The sequence below is a fragment of the Microtus pennsylvanicus genome, chromosome 8, assembly GCF_037038515.1.
Source record: "Microtus pennsylvanicus isolate mMicPen1 chromosome 8, mMicPen1.hap1, whole genome shotgun sequence".
Classification (NCBI taxonomy): domain Eukaryota; kingdom Metazoa; phylum Chordata; class Mammalia; order Rodentia; family Cricetidae; genus Microtus; species Microtus pennsylvanicus.
In genome coordinates, this window is record NC_134586.1 from 27468446 (window position 1) to 27487968 (window position 19523).

The window sequence follows — 19523 nt, forward strand, 5'->3', positions numbered from 1 at the left end:
GCTGTAGTGAGAAGAGTGTAGACTCCTGTGATCTGTCTTCTGATTCCCACACTCATGCTGTAGTGAGAAGAGTGTAGACTCCTGTGATCTGTCTTCTGATTCCCACACTCATGCTGTAGTGAGAAGAGTGTAGACTCCTGTGATCTGTCTTCTGATTCCCACACTCATGCTGTAGCACATGTATATGTACCCACATGCATACGTACAAAATGAGTATACAAAGGAATGTTAAAGAAAAAAACAAACACCAAGCCACCCACTATTGTCAGTTCTAGCTATTTAAATGACAGAATCGACACCCTCCCCCTTGTCTTTAAGAAATTTGTTCCCTTGGGTCCTCTGGAAAAGCAGCTAGTGTTCTTAACCCCTGAGCCATCTCTCCAGTCCCTACCAAATTTCTATCAAAGCTAAGAGACAAGCTTTTAAGATGGCTGAAAATTCGTTTGTTCATCTATATGTCAATCTAGTTTAAATAAATTTAAAACTGTAAAAAAAAAAAGAAATTTGTTCCCTACTACAAGACTCAATTTTGGACAAACATTTAAAAAAAACTTCATCAAATATAGTATTAAATTCTAATAGGAAATTTATCTGTTGAGATCTGGAATTCTGGTTTTTAGCACCTGTGAAGAAGCTGTATGCCCCTGTCCTCTTTATTCTGTGTTTTATGCCTTACCCTGTTCGTGAATGTTAGTATTTTTTTTATTATTGTCCTTATTAATTCTTTCTAACTTTCTCTTTCACGTTTTCTTCCTGGATTTGCTGTTTCCTTCAGTCTCACTTCAAGGTCAGTATGCTTGCTCTAAAACTAATGTGATTGAGGCTCATTTACTAAAATTGTCTCTCATCCTAACAGGGACTAAAATGATACAATATATCCCAGGAAAATGATGCCTAGAAATCTGTTTCTAAGAACACAGAATGTCAGGAATGACAGTGAATGCAAACTGTTGTGCTTTGAAAGAGAATATTCAGAATGCAAAACTTAGACTGAGCGTGTTTTCACTGGAAGAACTGATGATGAACAGAGCCCTCAGGGGACAGGGTGGAGAATTGTTTTAATGTTTTTGGCACTTTATTAGAGATGTCTTGGTTAAGAACTTAAGCAGGGTAAAAGGAACAATAACATTGTAAATTGAAATGTAAAAATTACAGTAGAGTTAAAATTATGAACTTGTTTATATCATGTATGTTTTACCTAGCAATTCTTTTATAACAGTGAAATGATATGCAGTTTCTGTTTATGAAAACACCCATTTCTTGATACATATGGTTGGCACTAAACAGGACAAATTATTATCCTCATGGCGATCTAGGCCCCTGTAACATGATTGCCCCAGATTCAGGCAGACAAATACTTAGTTGTAATGTTTTGTTTTAAGTATGGTTTTCCCCAGACAGGATTTAAATAGGTAACTCATATTGGTCTTAAATTCTTGATCTTTCTGTCTCTTTATATTATATGAAGTCCAGACTGAAAAGTAGCTTCAGATTGACTTTCCTAGGTTTCTCATGTGTAGGTTTTTTCTTTATAAAATTGGAATGATTATCAAATGTAGCATTTAAATGAGTTAATCCAAGTATCATAGGTGTACAGGAAATGATCATCAGATGGAACTATTATTATTGCCTCCTTTGGTCTTTTTAATGGAATTATATTTGGTCTATTATTGTACCATTGCCATACATTTCAGATTCTTTACAGCACTGCACTATTCATGTTGATTGATACCGTCACTAACAAAGTATAAATTGGGCTTCCAGTGTGTATGTGTATATACATATATATATTTAATTGATTAATATATACTTAATACCACGAGGCTCGTGATGGCACAGGACACTAATTTCATGCAAGCACATATTGTGCTGCACATTGCTGCACAGTGTTGGCTGCAGCACACTGCAGCCTGTCACTATATATGGGTAGAAGATGCCATTTCATCTACAGTGACTGATACATTAGGCTTCACATTTCATGGACTATGCGATAATGAAGAAGATTTATTAGAAAGACACTTCTGTCTCTTCTCATTGAAATTTTAATGCTTAAGTTGAAGATCTAAGATACTGTTTTTGAATAGATCTTATTTTGATAAATTAACCTTTCCCAAGCCTAACTCATAAAAAGAAAAGGTATCTTCAACTGGACCTACAGAGTCTTTTTCTTGTCTTTGGTGAACTACCTTCTTCCACCTCCTCCATGAAAATAAATGAAGTTTAGATTCTAAGCAATCTAAGGCTTAGAACATGGAGGATGTAGACCAGAGTTCTGTGTCTTCATAAATCTGAATGAAAATACTGGATCCCTTACTACAGAGCAACATGAGAGTGTGAAAAGATGAGAGCAGACTACAGTCAAACGTTAGATACTCAGAAGCCAGGTGAAATCCAGACACCTTGTAGATTTACAGAGGAAGAAATAGATAACAGCTGACAGCATTGAACGAAATGGTAAGGAAGGGAGAGAACTCCCTCGACCCATGCTGTTGCTGCAAACGAAAGCAGAAAAAACTTCATAATAAATCTCCTCAAAACTAGTATGCTACATGAGTCTGCTCCTGTGTGAGAAGCAGACACTGTAGAAGGATCTACGTGGAGAAAGGATTCATCATGCCTCACTGTTTATGGCTGGAGTTAGACAGTGCTGAGGGGGACTCTTCCTTGAAAGCACTCTGCAGGAAAACTAGAACATTCACCACCGTTACCAAATCCCAGAGCCTCCCCTTCTCTTTTCTCTGACTAAGCACACGATAAGGAACAGATGCTAACCTGGATATACAGATGTGGGTGCAGATGTTCTTGGGGTGGTGATTTCTAGACACTGGATAAAGCCTTGGTAAGCAGAGACTATTCTGTTGTAAGGGAATTTAAGCTTGCACAGGTCCCTCAGAGCTTACACATTGAACTCTGCAGATGCAAAGGTTGACTAGCCAGCACACTGAAGTTTGTAGCTGGAAGGAGGGCAGTGCGGTAAGATGGTACCCCATGGCGAGACTCCAACTCAACAGCAGTCAGTAGCTTGAGGGGTAGTCCCCTGAGTTTTAGGAATTCAATTTAGCTGGAAATACAATCTGTAACCCAGCCCATTCTGATCTAAACTGTTGTATGCTAGAGAAATAAGCACCTATTTTCTCTCCTGCAGAGTTAGCTGCAGAAAGTAGTTTAGCAGATCATAGAAACCACACTCATTGCAGCATGAAAGAAATAGTGACTGATAGTATAATTGTCTTAGTTAGGGTTTCTGTTGCTGCGATGAAACACTATGATCAAAAAGCAAGTTAGGGAGGAAGGGGTTTATTTGACTTATATTTCCATACATCACTGTTCATCATTGAAGGAAATCAACTTAGGATCTGAAACAGATGATGTAGAGACCATGGAGAGGTGCTACTTACTAGATTTGTTCATGGTTTTCTCAACCTACTTTTTTTCTTAATAGAACTCAGGACCACCAGCCTAGGAATGGCAACACCCATAATGGGCTGGTGCCTCTCCCATCAATGACTAATTAAGAAATTGTCCCACAGGCCGAATCTTATGGAGGCATTTTCACTTGAACCTCACTTTTTTTTTTTTAAACAAGACAGGGTTTCTCTGTGTAGCTTTGGAGTCTGTCCTGGAACTCTCTCTATAGACCAGGTTGGCCTCAAACTCACAGAATTCCCAACCGCCTCTGCTTCCCAAGTGCTGGGATTAAAGGCGAGCACCACCACCGCCCGGTGAGTTTCACTTCTTTCAGATAGCTCTTTAGCTTGCATCAAGTTGACATAAAGCCAGCCAGCACACTAATATTATTTTTATTTTTACTATTGCATTTGTAAGTTTTAGTCTTTTCTATTTTTTCTTTTTTCTTTGTTTAAAGATAGGGTTTCACTGTGTGTTGCAGGAGATCCTCCCACTCCTCCAGCCTATAGCCGCTGAGATACCAGCCCATTGGGGCATGGTCTCTCTTTAAAAAAGTGGCCACTTCCCTCTCCTCTCTCTCTTCACTTCCTGCTCTGCCAGCTACTAGACTCCCTTCCTGGTTGTGTAGAGGGCTGTTGTCTGGGACGGCAATCTGTAAGTTTTTTCTCCTTTAAATAAATACCACCCTATTAATCATAATTCCAAATTGGTGTGGCATTGTTTGTGACTTACGCCTTCAACTGTGCAGCCCTGATTGACCTAGAACTCACTGTGTAGACCAGTTTGATCTCAAACTCACAAAGATGTGCCCACCACTGCCTCTTGAATGCCAAGATTAAAGGCATGTACCACCATGCCAGACTGTGGTAGTTATTTTTCTTTTGCTATTGTTTTCTTTACTGTTTCTTATAATTGCAACTCAACACATTTTCCCTCTCATTCTTAATGTACTTTCTCTTTGCTCATCTCTTCTTGTTTCCTAATTAATAAACTCAGCTTTAATAGTTCTACTTTGTCCTAATAGTATTCTAGTTCATTAGTTTACTGATTTCCCCTGGAATGTAATTCAAGTACTGTCTCACTCTAGAGGTGGTGGATCTGGTACAGTATAGCCATTAAATGAGACAAACAAAAGTCTCATGCAATAGGCAACTTTATTCAGATTCATACTATTTATACTCTCAGGGTTAATGAGAATAACATGAGTAAAGTGTACCATCATAAGGACAAAACGTGTTTTCCATAGAGGCATATAATGTGTGAAAACACAGAGCAGAGGAAGTATTGAAAGCTTCTAAAGAAAACATAGATGCATGTAAAACGCAAACTCGTTGGAGTAAACTCAGAGGTCCCAGCAGAAACCCTAAAAACTAGGAAAGCATAGAGTCCTCATACTTTAAGTTCTGAAAATAATTACCAAAAACATACCTTTTAATTGTTGGAGAAGTAAAGACATTTCAAGATCAGCAGAAATAAAAACAATTAATGATCACAAAACCAGCACTACAGAAGATACTTAAAAGAATTGTATGCACAAGAGGGAGAATGGGGGAGAAAACTGGTCACAGTAACAGAGTATCTAGCAACATACAGATCTAATGAGAGGAATAGATAGGTAAACAAGAACTAGGAGAGAAACATATCCACCTAAGTCAATCAGTAATCACCTAAGATAAATCGAGGAAAAAGAAACAGCAAACATTACTTTAACCCATGTGCTGGCTATTTTTATGTCAACTCCGTAAAAGCTATTGTCATTTGGGAAAAGGGAATCTCAGTTGAGGAAAAGCCACCACTGCATTGACATGTGGTACATTTTCTTGATTGATGATTGATACAGGAGGGCCCAGCTTATTGTGGATCGTGTTAAGAAATGTAAAGAATCGACAGGAGAAAAAACTATCCAAACGTGGGGATCTTCTCTCTCTCATACACGTACTTTAGATGCACACACACAAGTAAGATATATGCCTGTGTGTAGATGTGACTAGCATTACTAAGGCTCTGGGCAACTTTTTCTTTTCTTTAAAATAAGAATAAAAACTATTGAGACATAGTCTCTAACTGGCCTGCCACCACCCCTAGTCTTAATTTCTTTTGTTTGTTTTTAACATATATTCTGGGACTCTTAGCTTCCTGTGCTCTCAGAGTAAGAACTTTACTGAATGGACCGTATCCCTAGCCTCAAGTAATATACTTTTGAATGATAGCCAAGTCTTTAAAGAAATCAGAAAAAGAATTTTAAAATTTCTAGACTCAAGTGAAAATAAAAACAGAACCTTTGGGATAGATCAAAAGCAAATCTAAGAGGGAGAGTCAGAGCTATGAGAATCTAGGTAAAAGAATCAAACCCAAGAAATCTCAAACAAATAACCTCATGATTCACCTTAAAGTCTTCAGTGCACACATAAACATGCACAAACACACGCATGCGCGCGCGCACACACACACACACACACACACATAACCTTTATACTTAATAGCTGGGACAAAATAATAAAATTGGGGTAGACCCAGTAGGCAAGGGCAGATGGAGGGAAGAGAGAGAAAATTCAAATTTATAAAATTAAAAAGTATGTGGAAGATAAGCATGATAGATTCTTGTGAAACTTAGAGTGTTGTTAGGGTTTACTTTGCAAACCTTTATTACAGTAAATTGGAAAGTCTGTATGCACAATTCCTACCAAAGTTAAACCAACAGAGTATATAAAACTGAAACATCTATAATTTATATACTGTTTGAAGTAATAATAGAGTCTCACCCCCCCCAAAATACCCACAGGATTGAATGGGTTCTTTGTCTAATTCTACCATATATTTAATGATAAGATTTCCTGTTCACATTCCCCCCACTTGATTGTCACTCGGCTGCAGTATACTTACTCTGAGCATCTTCTAAGCTAATACCACCTCTGTCTCCTTCCAGCTGCCCTTATGATCATCTACTAGGACTTTATCTACTATGACTGTTTTCTGATATTTACATGCTCCTTACCAGGGAGAGGACATGGTAGTCAGTAGGACTGATTGATAACTTATTGATTGGTGGAAATACTTTGCTGAAGTTCTGAGGGCAGAGTTTCAGAAAATACAGCAATCACTGCTTGGATATTGTCAAGAACCATCACCTGTTGGACAAAAGTTTGTAAAAGAAACTGATAAGTACCTCAAAGATTATATAACTACATAAATAGATGTTTACTATATATAATATTATATAATTCACTCAAAGCCAAGCACAAAGAATAAAGACTAAAAAAAGGCTCAATCTTTTATGACAGATGGTTCAAAAGAAATTAAATACATTCTTATTAACCTTAGTAACTACCAGTTTTTTATTGGTAAAACGTGAGCCAAGATGGCATGTTTGCTCTTCTGGACTACTATAAAGGTGGTGTGACTAAATATATGATTTTTTTATTTTTATTTGTTTTGAATTTAGACAGAGTTTTACTCTGACTGGCTTGGAACTCACTATGTAGAATAGGCTGGACTTGAACTTTTGGAGACCTGCCTGCCTCTTCCTCTGCCTCTTCTTTCTTGGTGCTAAGATTAAAGAGGTTTGCTACTAGGCCTAACCAGATATTATTTTCTTTAAGGATGGCTTAGAAATGGACAAATGTTAATAAACTGTAAATTTTCTTTGCATTGATCACCTGCCACCATAACTGGCTGCTGCTTATCATTAGGACTGACTGATACCATCTGAACTCTTTATTCTGATCATGATTTTTTTGTAATGGAATCATGTTTGTTCCTTTCTTCCTTCATATCTTTTTTAATTTTTATTAAGAATTTTTTAATGAATTTTTTTTCATTTTACATAGCTATCCCCATTTCCACTCTCACTTTCTCCACATTGCCCCTACCTCACCTCCCCATCCACTCCTCAGAAAGGGTAAGGCTTCCCATGGTGCGTCAAGAAAGTCTGACACTTCACTTCGAAGCAAGCCAAGGCCCTCTTTCCTATATCTAGACTGAGCAAGGTATCCCCCCCCCCAAAAAAAAATGTGATCCTAGATGCCAGTTCAAGCACTAGGGATAAATTGTGGTTCCACTGCCAGTGGCCCCACAGACTGTCCAAGCCTCACAACTGTCCCCCACATTCAGAGGGTCTAATTTGATCCTATGCAGATTCGCTGCTATCAGTCCAGAGTCAATGAGTTCTCACTAACTGAGGCCATCTGTTTCTGTGGGTATCACCAACATGGTCTTGACCCCTTTGCTCGTATTATCACTCCGTCTCTTGGACTTGTCTCAGGTAGCTCGGCCCAGTGTTTCACTGTAGATCTCTATATCTGCTTCCATCAGTTGCTGGTTGAAGGCTCTATGATGACAGTTAAGGTAGTCATCAGTCTGATTACAGGGGAAGGCCAGTTTGGGCATCCTCTCCACTGTTGCTTAGAGTCTTAGCTGGGGTCATCCTTGAGGATTCCTAGGAATTTCCTTAGTGCTGTGTTTCTCGATAGCCCTTTAATGGTATGATGGTTTCTCAGAAAATTGAACCCAGCAATACCACTCTTGGGCATATTCCCTAAGGATGCTCACATAACACAAGAACTTTTGCTCAATGATGTTCATACCAGCATTATTCGTATTTTTTTTTTTGGTTTTTCAAAATAGGGGTTCTCTCTGTAAACAACCCTAGGTATTCTAGAACTCACTCACTCTGTAGACTAGACTGAACTCAAATTCACAGAGATTCACCTGCCTCTGCCTCTCAAGTACTTGGATTAAAGGTGTATGTACACCACCTCTTTCTCTTTTTTTCCCGTTTTTTCTTTTGAGTTTTCGAGATAGGCTGTGCCTCTGCCTTCCAAGTGCTGGGATTAAAGTCTTATGCCACCACCACCTGACTGATAAAAAATATTTTTTAAGAAAATAAAATTATGGAGCAATTTCCCTAATGAATATGCGTGCAAAAATTGTAAATAAAACCAAATTCAACAATTATTAGAAGGTTCATTTCCTGTGAACAAATTGACTTGATTCCATGGAAGAGAGAACCCAAACAGAACCACTGGCAGCACCTAAGTTCTCACAAAGGTGCTAACTGCCAGCAAAACTAAATTGTAGGAAAGACAGCGTCTTTACAAATTGTGCTGGAAAACAGGATATCCACAAGTAGAAGATTGAAATTAGATCCGTATCTTTCACTGTACACAAAAATCAACTCACAGTAGATCAGAGACCTTGATGTAAGAAAGCAAACTTCGAAACTGCTAGAGGCATTGTAGGGAAACAGTTCCAGATGTGAGCATGGGCAGGGCTTTCCGAAAGGCAAAGGGAGTGTGTGAACTAAAGCAAGAACTGAGAAATGGGCTGGACAAAATTGCAGAGCACAAAGCAAAGGAGGCAATCTCCGGACTGAGAAGACTGCTGCCAACCCGAGGAGAGCTCAGCCAGAGATGCTAGGAGAGCTTAATTCTTAGCATCCCTAAATAACTAAAAAGTATAGGTACTCCAAACTAGTCCAGTTCGTAAATGGGTAAATTAATTAAACTTTCCTGAAAGAATTACTGGCCAGTAAGCATAAAAGGAGAAAAGTTCTTTGCAGCCCTGTCAATGCAAATCTCAAACTCTGTTGAAATCCCATCCTATCTTTATTGAAAGACTTATGAAAGCGAGTGCAGATAGAGTAGGAGGAAGGGAACTTTTAGTGTTGTTCCTACAGATGCATTCAAGAACTACATTCTATTTTACTAATATGTATTTTGATGATCTTTCTTTTATGTACTTACTATAGAAAATAACTGAAGATGGTATTTAGTGAGGCAAGAAACTTACTGAGCTGTCCTCTGTTGAAGTTACTTTGTGATATACTCTGCATATATCCTTGCTCACATTCGCCATACACACAAGAGAAGGCAGGGAAAGTCAATGGAAAGAAGGCCAGGTAATGGTTATTCTTAGTTTTTAGAATGTAGTAGTAATAACCACAAACCTAAGAAAGGATATTGAGAGTGAAAATAGGGAACTGCGTGGAGAATGTGGAGCACATTCTACTTAAGATGGCAGCTATCTCATTTGTAACAAGAGGCTAAAAGTAACTTGTCTAGAAAAATGAAGAAAAAGAAACTCATAAAAACAAAAGCAAAGACGCCTTGTTGTCTTTAAATTTCTCCTTGTGTGAGCATGCCATCGTGTGTGTGTCCTCTGTATTGCCAGAATTTTATTAAAGCTTTTGGAACTAATGAAGGCCAGTCATTTGAATGTTATAGTCAGCATTTTGAAAGTCAAAATGTGTATTTTAAAATCACACACAAATAGGGAATAGAGCATACTTGATTATGAGCTATGGATTTTTAAATTCTTTTCTGATATAAAATTCAAAACTGTGACCTAGTTCTGTATTGTAAGGAATAAATTTTTTTACTTTAAGATATAATTATGAATTTTAAAAGTGCTGAAAAGTAGAGTTGGTTTTGATTGGATCAAATGTTTAGCCTGTAATATATGCTTTTAACCAAAAGCCAATCTAGTGGTTTTAAGTGGGTTCCTTACTTAGTGTGTCAGAATGCTTCCAATAACCAGGCCTTACAGCAGACATTACTGACTGCCAGCTTCATCTGGAATAGCTCTCAGATACAAAGTGAAAGGAATCTATGCATATAGTTTGTGAAAAGTCATTGATCCACCATTTCCTCTTGACTCCCTTTTCCTCAGGAAACTACTACTACTCATAACTCCACGAAAGTGCGGAGTCTTAGGAGCTTCTTTCCTCCCATGAGATCATGGTGGACCTACTTTTTAAAAACAAAAACAAAAACAAAAAAAACCTGAGTCTCTCTAAATTGACCTTGCTGCCCTTGAACTCGCTGTAGTCAGACAGGCATTGAATTGTGATCCTCTCAGCTTAGCCTGGGACTGCAGACATGCACAGTTATTTTTTAAAGGATATATTGATATGTTTTTGCCAGGGAGGGGTTTGTTTATAAGACAGGGTCTTACTATGTAGTAGAAACTGACCTGTAATTCACTATGTAAGCCGGGTTGGTCTCAATCCTGTGATTCATTCTTCTTTCACTGTTTCTGGGGTGATAGAATTTCAGGTGTGTCCCACAACATGTGGCACTGATTTCAGCTTTCTGAAGAACTGCCATATAGTTTCATAATGGTTATTTCACTCTACTAGGTTTCTTTTTTGTCCACATCTTTACCAACATTTGTTATCTGTTTCTTTTTTATTACAGTCATTATAAGAGATGATACGTTGCTGGATGGTGAGGGCACACCTTTAACGCCAGCACTCAGGAGGCAGAGGCAGGCAGATCTCTGTGAGTTCAAGGCCAACCTGGTCTACACAGCTAGTTCCAGGACAGCTAGGACTACACAAAGAAACCCTGTCTCAGAAAACCAAGAGAGAGTGGGGGGTGGAGAGGAAAGGATATGTTGTAAGAGGTGTTGTTTTCTAGATTTGATTTGCAATTCCTTGTAATGTTGAATGTTTTCATGTATAGATATAATTATTCATTTGTCTATTGAGCACTTTTCCCTTATAAAAGTTGGTATTTGCTTTTCCTTGTGTAAAATATTAAGTCTTTTGCTTATTTACCACCACCAACAAACCCCACTTTCTTTGAAATGGATCTTTTTGTGTCTTGTTCGGACTGGTTTTACAATCCTGGGCTCACGTGATTCTTAGACTTCAGGCTTTATGTGGCTAGGGCTGTGTGTGCCATTGTCCAATATCCTTAACTAATCTTAATTTTTTTCTTGATAGTGAAATGAGTTTTTAAATTTTTTACATTAACTCTTTATCAGGTTTATTTTCTGGTTTACAAATGTTTTCTGCCATCTTGTCTGTAGGATTCTCTTTACTCTGTTTCACATGTGTCAAATTTTTTAGTTTGATAAAATTTCTTTGTAATGAGTATTTTTAGTATAAAAATGAATGACCTATTGTTAAGGAATTCTTTATGTTATCTTCTGGTAGTTTGACAGTTTTCAGTTCATTCAAGTCTTTAATATATTTTGCTTATTCTTTTGTACATGGTATGAAAATATGGGTCCAAGCCCATTGCTCTTCATGTAGATTCAGTTTTGCACCATTGCTGATTAAGAAACTAGTCTTTCCTCGCTGTGTGTTCCTGGCACCTTTGTCAAGATTGACTCCAAATGCGCAAACTTCTTTGTGTGCTGCCTATTCTGTTCTAATGATGGCGTTTCCTGCTTGTATATTATGAACACCATAATATTTTGGTTATTGTAAATTTGTAATACACATTGAAATCATAAAGTGTGAATTTTGGATTCTATAAATACAAATGTAACATCAAGCAATTAAATAAATAGCTCACAGGTTGGAAGAAAATATTTAAACAATGTATAAGAGATCTGCCACTGAGAAAAAGATGTCCTGAACAATGACAGTAGTAGGAACAGGGAAGACCAGAGATGATATTAAAAGAGGTTCAACATTGCTAACACATTAGTTGCATTTTGGAACTTCAATGGACTGGGCTGAGGATATAGGGCAGTGGTAGAGGCTTACCTTGGCATGTGTGCAGGGCTCTGGGTTTCATGTCTGAATTCCACCACACCCTTTAGAAAAGTCCTGTACTTGAGATACTGTGTCTAGATAGTGCCAAGTGTTAGTTGATGTGGTGACTTGTGACATTCAGCCAGTCATTCCCTAGAGAGAAAATTAGTTTAAAAAAAAGCTATATGATTTAGTAGTTTAGGTTCTGGAACTAACCTTTGGACAATCGCTTATAAGTCTGTCACTTTGTACCTAGTAGCATCATGTGTCATAGCCAGAAAGTTGAAAAAAATTAATTGTCCATCACCTTGAGAATGGATTAAAAGTTTTATCCATCATTTGATATTCTAGTAGAAATTGAAGGTATTAAAAATCCATCCCACTTTCACTGATAACTGAGTTTCAGACAACGTATTGAAATTAAGTAGTAGTTTTTTGGGAAATCTTAAAAATTAGAAAATGTGCAAACTAATGAAACAGATATATATGTGTAACAAACCTGTAGGAAAGGGGCTTTCATCTTATCTGTTTCTTTGTAAATCGATCTCAGTCTGTATATGAGACGGGCCCAGAGCTTCCTGTGGAGCTCCAGCTGGCCTTATAATCACAGCAGTCCTTCCTCACCCGTGCACATACTGAGACTGTAGGCATGAATCATCATCCTTGACCAAAGGAAGGCCATTGTAAACATAAATGAAATGAACACATTTAGACTACCATGGTGAAGGATAGAATGATAGTGTGTTGAGACAGAGTAGCATACAGAGGACGAGGTAAGAGTTTCCTTCTGTTTCTTCTGCTAAGTTCCTAGCCATTTAAAATTTACTTTCATTTTCCTGATACAGTAGATATGAGAAGATAGGATAAGAGTGCAGCAATATTTCTAGACCATACCTTAATCAGCCAACTAATATTTCAGTACGTTGATGTCAAGAGAGGACTTATGTGTTTCAGGCATGAGGCTTGAATCAATTATCATTTCACACCTTCCTGTGCCTTTCTTTTATTTTGTAATTTTATTGTGTGCACTAGGATACCTTTTCATTGGAAAACTGCAGCATTGTTGTGTACAGTTTGTTGCCTATATTGGTATATAGAAAAAATGGAATTGTTGAAAAGAATTTGCATGAGGAACGTTTCATTGCCATCCAGATACTCCTTGCCGCACAAGGCATGTAAATAAACACCCACTACCCCTATGCATACATGAAAGCTTTGTCTTCGTTTCTCCATCACCAGGCAAGTGAAAGACCAGAATAAGAAGGTAGCAAATCTGAAGCACAAGGAGCAGGTGGAGAAGAAGAAGAGTGCACAGATGCTGGAGGAAGCCCGGAGAAGGGAGGACAGTCTCAGCGACAGCTCTCAGCAGCTGCAGGTAGAGCCCCCAGTCTGAAGGCGTAATTGCCAGGATCTGATCCTCTGTTTTCTGCTGTTTGTTCTTCCTCTGTGTTCTCCTCTTTCTTCTCTTTCTAACCCTGCTTGCTGCCTTCCTCTTAGACTACCTGTTAGCAAAAAAAGAAATGACTTTTAAATAGAAAAGCAAGTTTTATTCTACAGCTATGTGAGGATACCTCAGCATAGGAAGAGTCATCTTGCATCAAGTTGATCACACTTAATTGGTAAGTTCAATTCAGTTTAATGAGTGTGTTACAATAAAGCCTCAGGATTGTCAGTACAACTGTCTGCCAATTCAATTGATTAAAGTATGTTGGTAATTTTAGTGTGTGTGGAACTTTTTATTTCTTCCTCTTACTTTGTATTTTCCTCCTACTTTTAAAGTTTTAAAATTATTATTATATAACAGTAACTTAATAGTTACTACTTAATGTATATAGGTTTTTTTGCCTAGATGTGTATCACTTTTGTGTGCCTCTCAGAGGGTATCAAATCCCCCAATACTAGAGTTACATATAACCATGAGCCACCATGTGGGTGCTGGGAGTTGAACACAATACATTGGAAGACCTGCCAGTTTTCTTAATCACTGAGCCATCTTTTCAACCCCACCCCTTTTTTATTTTTGAAGCATGTGCACCACCCTTTTAATTAATTTTTTTTATATGTACAGGTATTTTGGCTACTGGCTATCTATGCGCCGCATTTGCATCTGGTGCCTGTGGAGGTCAAAAGAGGGCATCTTATTCCATGTAATTGGAGTTACAGATGGTTGTGAGCTGCCAAGGGAGTGCTGAGAATCAAACCCAGCTCCTCTGGAATTGAAATAAGAGGCCAATTATTCACATTAATTAACCAGGCCTAATCACAGTAGTAACAGTTTTAGTGTGAAAAATGCCAGTTAGCTTCTTAGTATTTATGTTAGGCCTAAAGCAGTTGGGGAATTCAGTGCAGAAGCACTGAAATACTGTAATGCCCAGCTTCCTAACTGACTCCACAGAAGCTCCAATGCCATGTCTCCTATGTCTTTTGGCTGGCCCTATTTCTCGAGGCCACAATACTTTAGAAAGAAGGTATAGGTCTTAGAGTATACCAAGCATTTGCTGGATCATGTACAGCCTCTCGAAGGCAGCAGAAGTGCTGTCACTTTGCTTTTCTGAGGTGTGGCAGAGTGTGCACTTCACAGTTCATAGCCGCAGAGCAGTGATGTAGAGATGCGGGGAGTTCATGGCCGAAGCTGTGTTAGGATTTACACTACCTCCATTCTAGATGTATGAGTTTTTCTGGTAGGCATTCTTTTGCTTCTCTTTATTCCACCTTTTGAAAGTGTGCCTTATCACATTTGACAAAGTTTCATTTTGCAATTTTCTCTTCTTAACTACAGTTCTTTTCCAAATGTGAATCTGATGGGTGGAAAGTATTCATTTAGGGGAATTTCTTTTACTACCACTGAACCTGAGTAGTTCAGAATAATTTTTTTAACATAAAATATTCATTGACCTATTTCCTTAGCACTTGTATTTGATTGTGGGAGGAACTGTTTTCTGGAGAAATGCAGGTATTGCTGTTTTTTTGATTGTGGATGCAGCTTTAGCAGCTATTTGGTTTCTGCTGCCTTGACTGCCTATCTGGTATACTGCACCTTGAGCTATGAACCAGGATGAACTGTTTCTCTGTCGTGCTGCGTTTGCTGGGTGTTTGGTTACAGCACCAGGGGAGGAAGCAAGGGCTGCAGTGCACAGAAATGAACAGGCTACTGTGATAGTTCACTGGCCCCTTGGACACTAAATTTAGGAAGTGCCCCTCGAAAAGATCACCACCCAGACATTAAAGAGGAGCCTGGAAGAGACAAAGACTAGAGGAAATAAGTTTAAACTAAGTGTGTTTAGAATGTAGTAAACAAGGTAGAGAGTGGGCAACTGTAGATCAGACTGTGAAGGACTTAGTGACCACAGCAGGTTTCAATGAAAAGATAACAGAATGTGGTTTGTATTTTGATAGCATTGGGGTAAAAGGAATGACGGGAAGAAGACAAGTTGTGGTGATGAAAGTGTTTGTTTTACAGATATTTACTTCAGTGTATGTAGTATTGTGCGACAGACATGGGAATAGGGTAGAAGACAGAACAAATCCTTCCTTCCATGGAGCTCACATTCTAGTAGGTCCTGTAGTATAATAATGGAAAGGAGAGTGGGTAATAGAAGGCCAATATGGAAAGAGAACACAGTGTGCATTTGAGGGATGAGGCAGAGTCATTCAATCCTAGGTTCCTGGCCCAGGTAGTTGAATATAAAATGGTAGTAAATAAGATGAGAGAGCCTGATGATGATGGCTATTGGAGTTGCCTGGAGAAAAGAACACGTCCATGTTCAACAGGTACAGTGTCCATGAAATAGCCCATACCACCACACATGCTGTCTCACAGTTTATAGAAGGCAAGGAGACAAAGACTAGAACAAATAAATTTATTTGTGAGACAGCCTTGGTGGCAGGGAAGTGAGGAAAGTGGAGGTTGGGAAATGTGGGTAACAACTTGCCTTTTTCTTGGTTGTTGAAATAATTGAAAAAAGAAAGCCTCCAATGTAGGAAAATGATGTCTAAGATTCTCCCATTTTTGAAAGAAAGGAATCTGGGGTTTTCTGTGGAATGTAAAACTGACTCATTCTGGATTATTGCTTCTTGGTCCATTCTTTTTATAATGGGAAACTTTTATATCTTTGTGTTGGTCAGTTTCAACTAATGTTTCACATGCCTGTCAAACATGTTCATATTGCAATTGTAAACAAAGGTAACAGTTTATTAGTTTGGAAGGGGCACAAGTACTTCTTTGGAATATCTCTTTTCCTGCTGCTTGCCAGGGCTTCAGCATAGCATCAGGAAATAAAGTCTAGACTCTAGAGGGATCAGCATTACTGAGTTGTGAAAGGAAAATACTAAAGGATCTAACACTCCTATTTTTAAAAGAATTTTTTTATTGATCTATATATTTTTCTCCACTCTCCTTCCTTTCTCTCCCCTTCCTTTCTACCCTCTCCCATGATCCCCATGCTCCCAGTTTACTCAGGAGATCTTGTTTTTTTTTCTACTTCCCATGTAGATTAGATCCATGTACATCTATCTTAGGGTCCTCTTTGTTGTCTACGTTCTCTGGGATTGTGAATTGTAGGCTGGTTTTTCTTTGCTTTATGTCTAAAAGCCACTTATGAATGAATACATATGATATTGTTCTGATGAATAAGTAATACCAATTGAAGTTAAACTGCAGATACTACTGTCATTTTTAAGAGTTTCTAAGTATTAAAGGATGGTAAAAACATGTTCTTTCATATTCTCAAATAGCTGTTAAGTTCTTGTGTATGTCACACGTACTTGTGGGAGTGTCATATATCAATCTGTTGATTTCATTGGTTAAGCAATAAAGAAATTGCTTGGCCCTGATAGGTTAAAACATAGGTGGGAGGAGTAAACAGAACAGAATGCTGGGAGGAAGAGGAAGTGAGCTCAGAGATGCCATGCTCCCCTCTCCCAGGCAGATGCGATAGCTCTGTTCTCTGAGGCACACGCGATGAAGCTCAGACACAGGATGGACGTAGGCTAGAATCTTCCTGGTAAGCACACCTAGTGGTGCTACACAGATGATTAGAAATGGGCTAAATTAATATGTGAGAATTAGCCTAGAAGAGGCTAGATAGAAATGGGCCAAGCAGTGTTTAAATGAATACAGTTTGTGTGTTGTTATTTCGGGCATAAGCTAGCAGGCGGCCGGGGTGCTGGGGATGCAGCCCCGCCGCTCCTAATACAACAGGTACTCTTTCCACATTCCCTTATTCTTCTAGGTTACCAATTTAATAATTATTGATACTAATAATTATTTGTATCTAACTCCATGCTTGGAATGTACCTCAGCTCAGTGGTAGAATACTTCCCTAGCACATGTGAGGACCTGGTTACACACAGCCTCACAAAATAGGTAAACAACAGTAATAAATTGATTACCTCCCCATATTAGCCCACATATTTTCTTTGTATTTTTATTTTTAATAAAGAAATAATCATTGTTTCTGTTTACGTGGCATTATATGATATTTACTCAATGTATATGTTGTAGAGTAATGTATATTTTCACATTCTTACTTATTTGTACTAAGAACATTTAAAAGTACCTTTTTGCAATTTTAAATTGGGTATGATGGCCCATTACTAGAATCCCAGCACCCTACACAAAGGAAGCCGAGGTCATAGGGTTGAGAGTTTGAGGGCACCCTGAGGTTATACCAGAAGTACATCCTCATACTGTGGTAACCATTTTCTAGTTGAGCTCTAAATCACCTCCAGTTTCTGGTATTCATGCCTTTATGTAGTTCATGTCAGGGTTGGTACCAGGGTTGTGCTGTGTGAATAGTAGAGGAAGTCAGAAGAGATGATGTGTGACTTCTGACTCAGGTTATAGTAAGATGTAACAGACTCATGGGATTGATTAGTATGGCTTACAGGCAAGCTATGGTCTGGTATCTCTTGAGTCCAGAGTTGTTCAGTCCATGAAGCAGATATCTCAGCTGGTCTTCAGTCTACATTAGAATCCTGAAGAAGTAGGTTCTGGTACCAACAAGGGAATGCCTCAACAATAGGGTTGATGAACTTGCATGAGAGTAAGGCAAGCAAGCAAAAAGCAAAGCTTCCTTCTTTATGAAGGTGTGGCCTAGTCTTAAGGTGGGTTTTCCCACTCAAATGGTCAATCAAGAAAATCCTTTACAGGCATGTCCAACTACTTGTGTTTTAGGATTCCAGTTTTAGTCACGTTGATAATCATAATAGATACCTTAAATTTTATAGGACCATGGGTGAGTGACATTTAGCATCAATGATGGAGGAAGATAAAACTAATAGAAGTATCCACCCTTACCATTGTCTAACCTGAGATCCTTACTGGCTAGATTTGGCTAGATTTAGTATGATCAACTGCTTGGAAGCTTATACCTATAATTAGTTTGGGTAGGCCTGCAAATGGAGACAATTAGCCTAAAAAACTTAATAAGGACCCCCCTCCTAATAAGAAATCAAGTTTTAGGATAATATAATACATAGAGCTTTCTGCTTATTTGTGATTTGAAGCTCCACAGTTCCGTTTAAGTGATCTTTTTGACCTTTCCCTCAAACTTATAATTTAAAAATCCATATTACACTTCTCAGTTTAGATAGGGGGCAGACATTGTAGTTCTCAGGGTAAGTTTCTCTTTGTAAAGCTGTCTGTTAGGCACCCATGTTAGAAAAGACACATTATAATTTACCACATAATAGTCTTGTAATCTAAAAATTACAGAGCATATAAAACAATAAAACCTAAAAGAACCTGGAGGGAGATGGCACCAGCCTGTTCTTTTCCTTAGTCTGTCTGGGTCATTGTGTGGCAAAAGTAGAGACAAAGTAAGGGTACCCAGGACTTGGTAGGGCAAAAATAAAAAAAATAAAAAATTTAAAAAAATAATAAAAAAGTGGTATTTACTTATTTGGGCCTTTCCATCATTGAAACTTTCCATCATTGCTGATCCAAAAAAGTGTTTCACCAGGAACCCTGGTGAAGGCATAAGTCACAAACAATCCCACACCAGTTTGGAATTATGATTAATAGGGTGGTATTTATTTAAAGGGGAAAAAACTTACAGATTACTGCCCCAGACAACAGCCCTCTGCGCAATCAGGAAGGAGTCTAGTCGCCAGAAACGGAGCAGGAAGCAAAAAGAGAGTGAGGAGGGAAGTGGCCGCTTTTTTAAAGAGAGAGACCACGCCCCAATGGGCTGGTATCTCAGCGGCTATTGGCTGGAGGAGAGGAAGGACCTCCCGCAACATCCTGGGTGTCACTGCAATGAGGAGAGAGACAAGTTTCTCTTCAGGGCGGGAATCTGAACACTTTAGTTGGGTTTGAAATCCCAGACAAGCTTCTTAGCAATAATTAATGAATGGTCTTGGTGTCTCCCAAAAAAGGAACACAAAAAGCAAATGTATGTAGCACGAATTCTAATTGGTCTTAATAAATAAAACCCGGAGTCAGATATTAGGGGGTGAAAGCTGAAGGATCAGATAAGCAGTGCAAGCAGTCACTAGAGTGACCTTTTACCTCCACCACTGCTCAGACAGAAGGGTGATCCTGTCCTCACACTGCAGGGGCATTCCTTGGACTGCACTGAGTTCCTGTCTCCTGCTTTAGATTCCCCCTTGCCCAGCCATATTACTCCAGTTT

General features: G+C 38.6%; 1 protein-coding gene across 13 annotated transcripts in view; it reads left to right on the top strand.

Annotated features, from left to right (window-relative positions):
• The window catches only part of Erc1 (ELKS/RAB6-interacting/CAST family member 1), a 350007-nt gene that overhangs the window by 144375 nt on the left and 186109 nt on the right, over window positions 1-19523 (top strand). For 9 of the 13 annotated variants that reach the window (XR_012911589.1, XR_012911591.1, XR_012911592.1 and 6 more), the window contains 2 exons: window positions 776-787; window positions 13130-13265. Coding sequence is in view for 9 of the 13 variants with exons in the window: in XM_075982955.1 (XP_075839070.1) it covers window positions 776-787; window positions 13130-13265 (148 nt within the window). In the remaining 4 variants the exon portion in view is untranslated. The remainder of the gene's footprint in view (window positions 1-775; window positions 788-13129; window positions 13266-19523) is intronic. The other 4 variants (XM_075982960.1, XM_075982956.1, XM_075982958.1 and 1 more) reach the window with 1 other exon arrangement.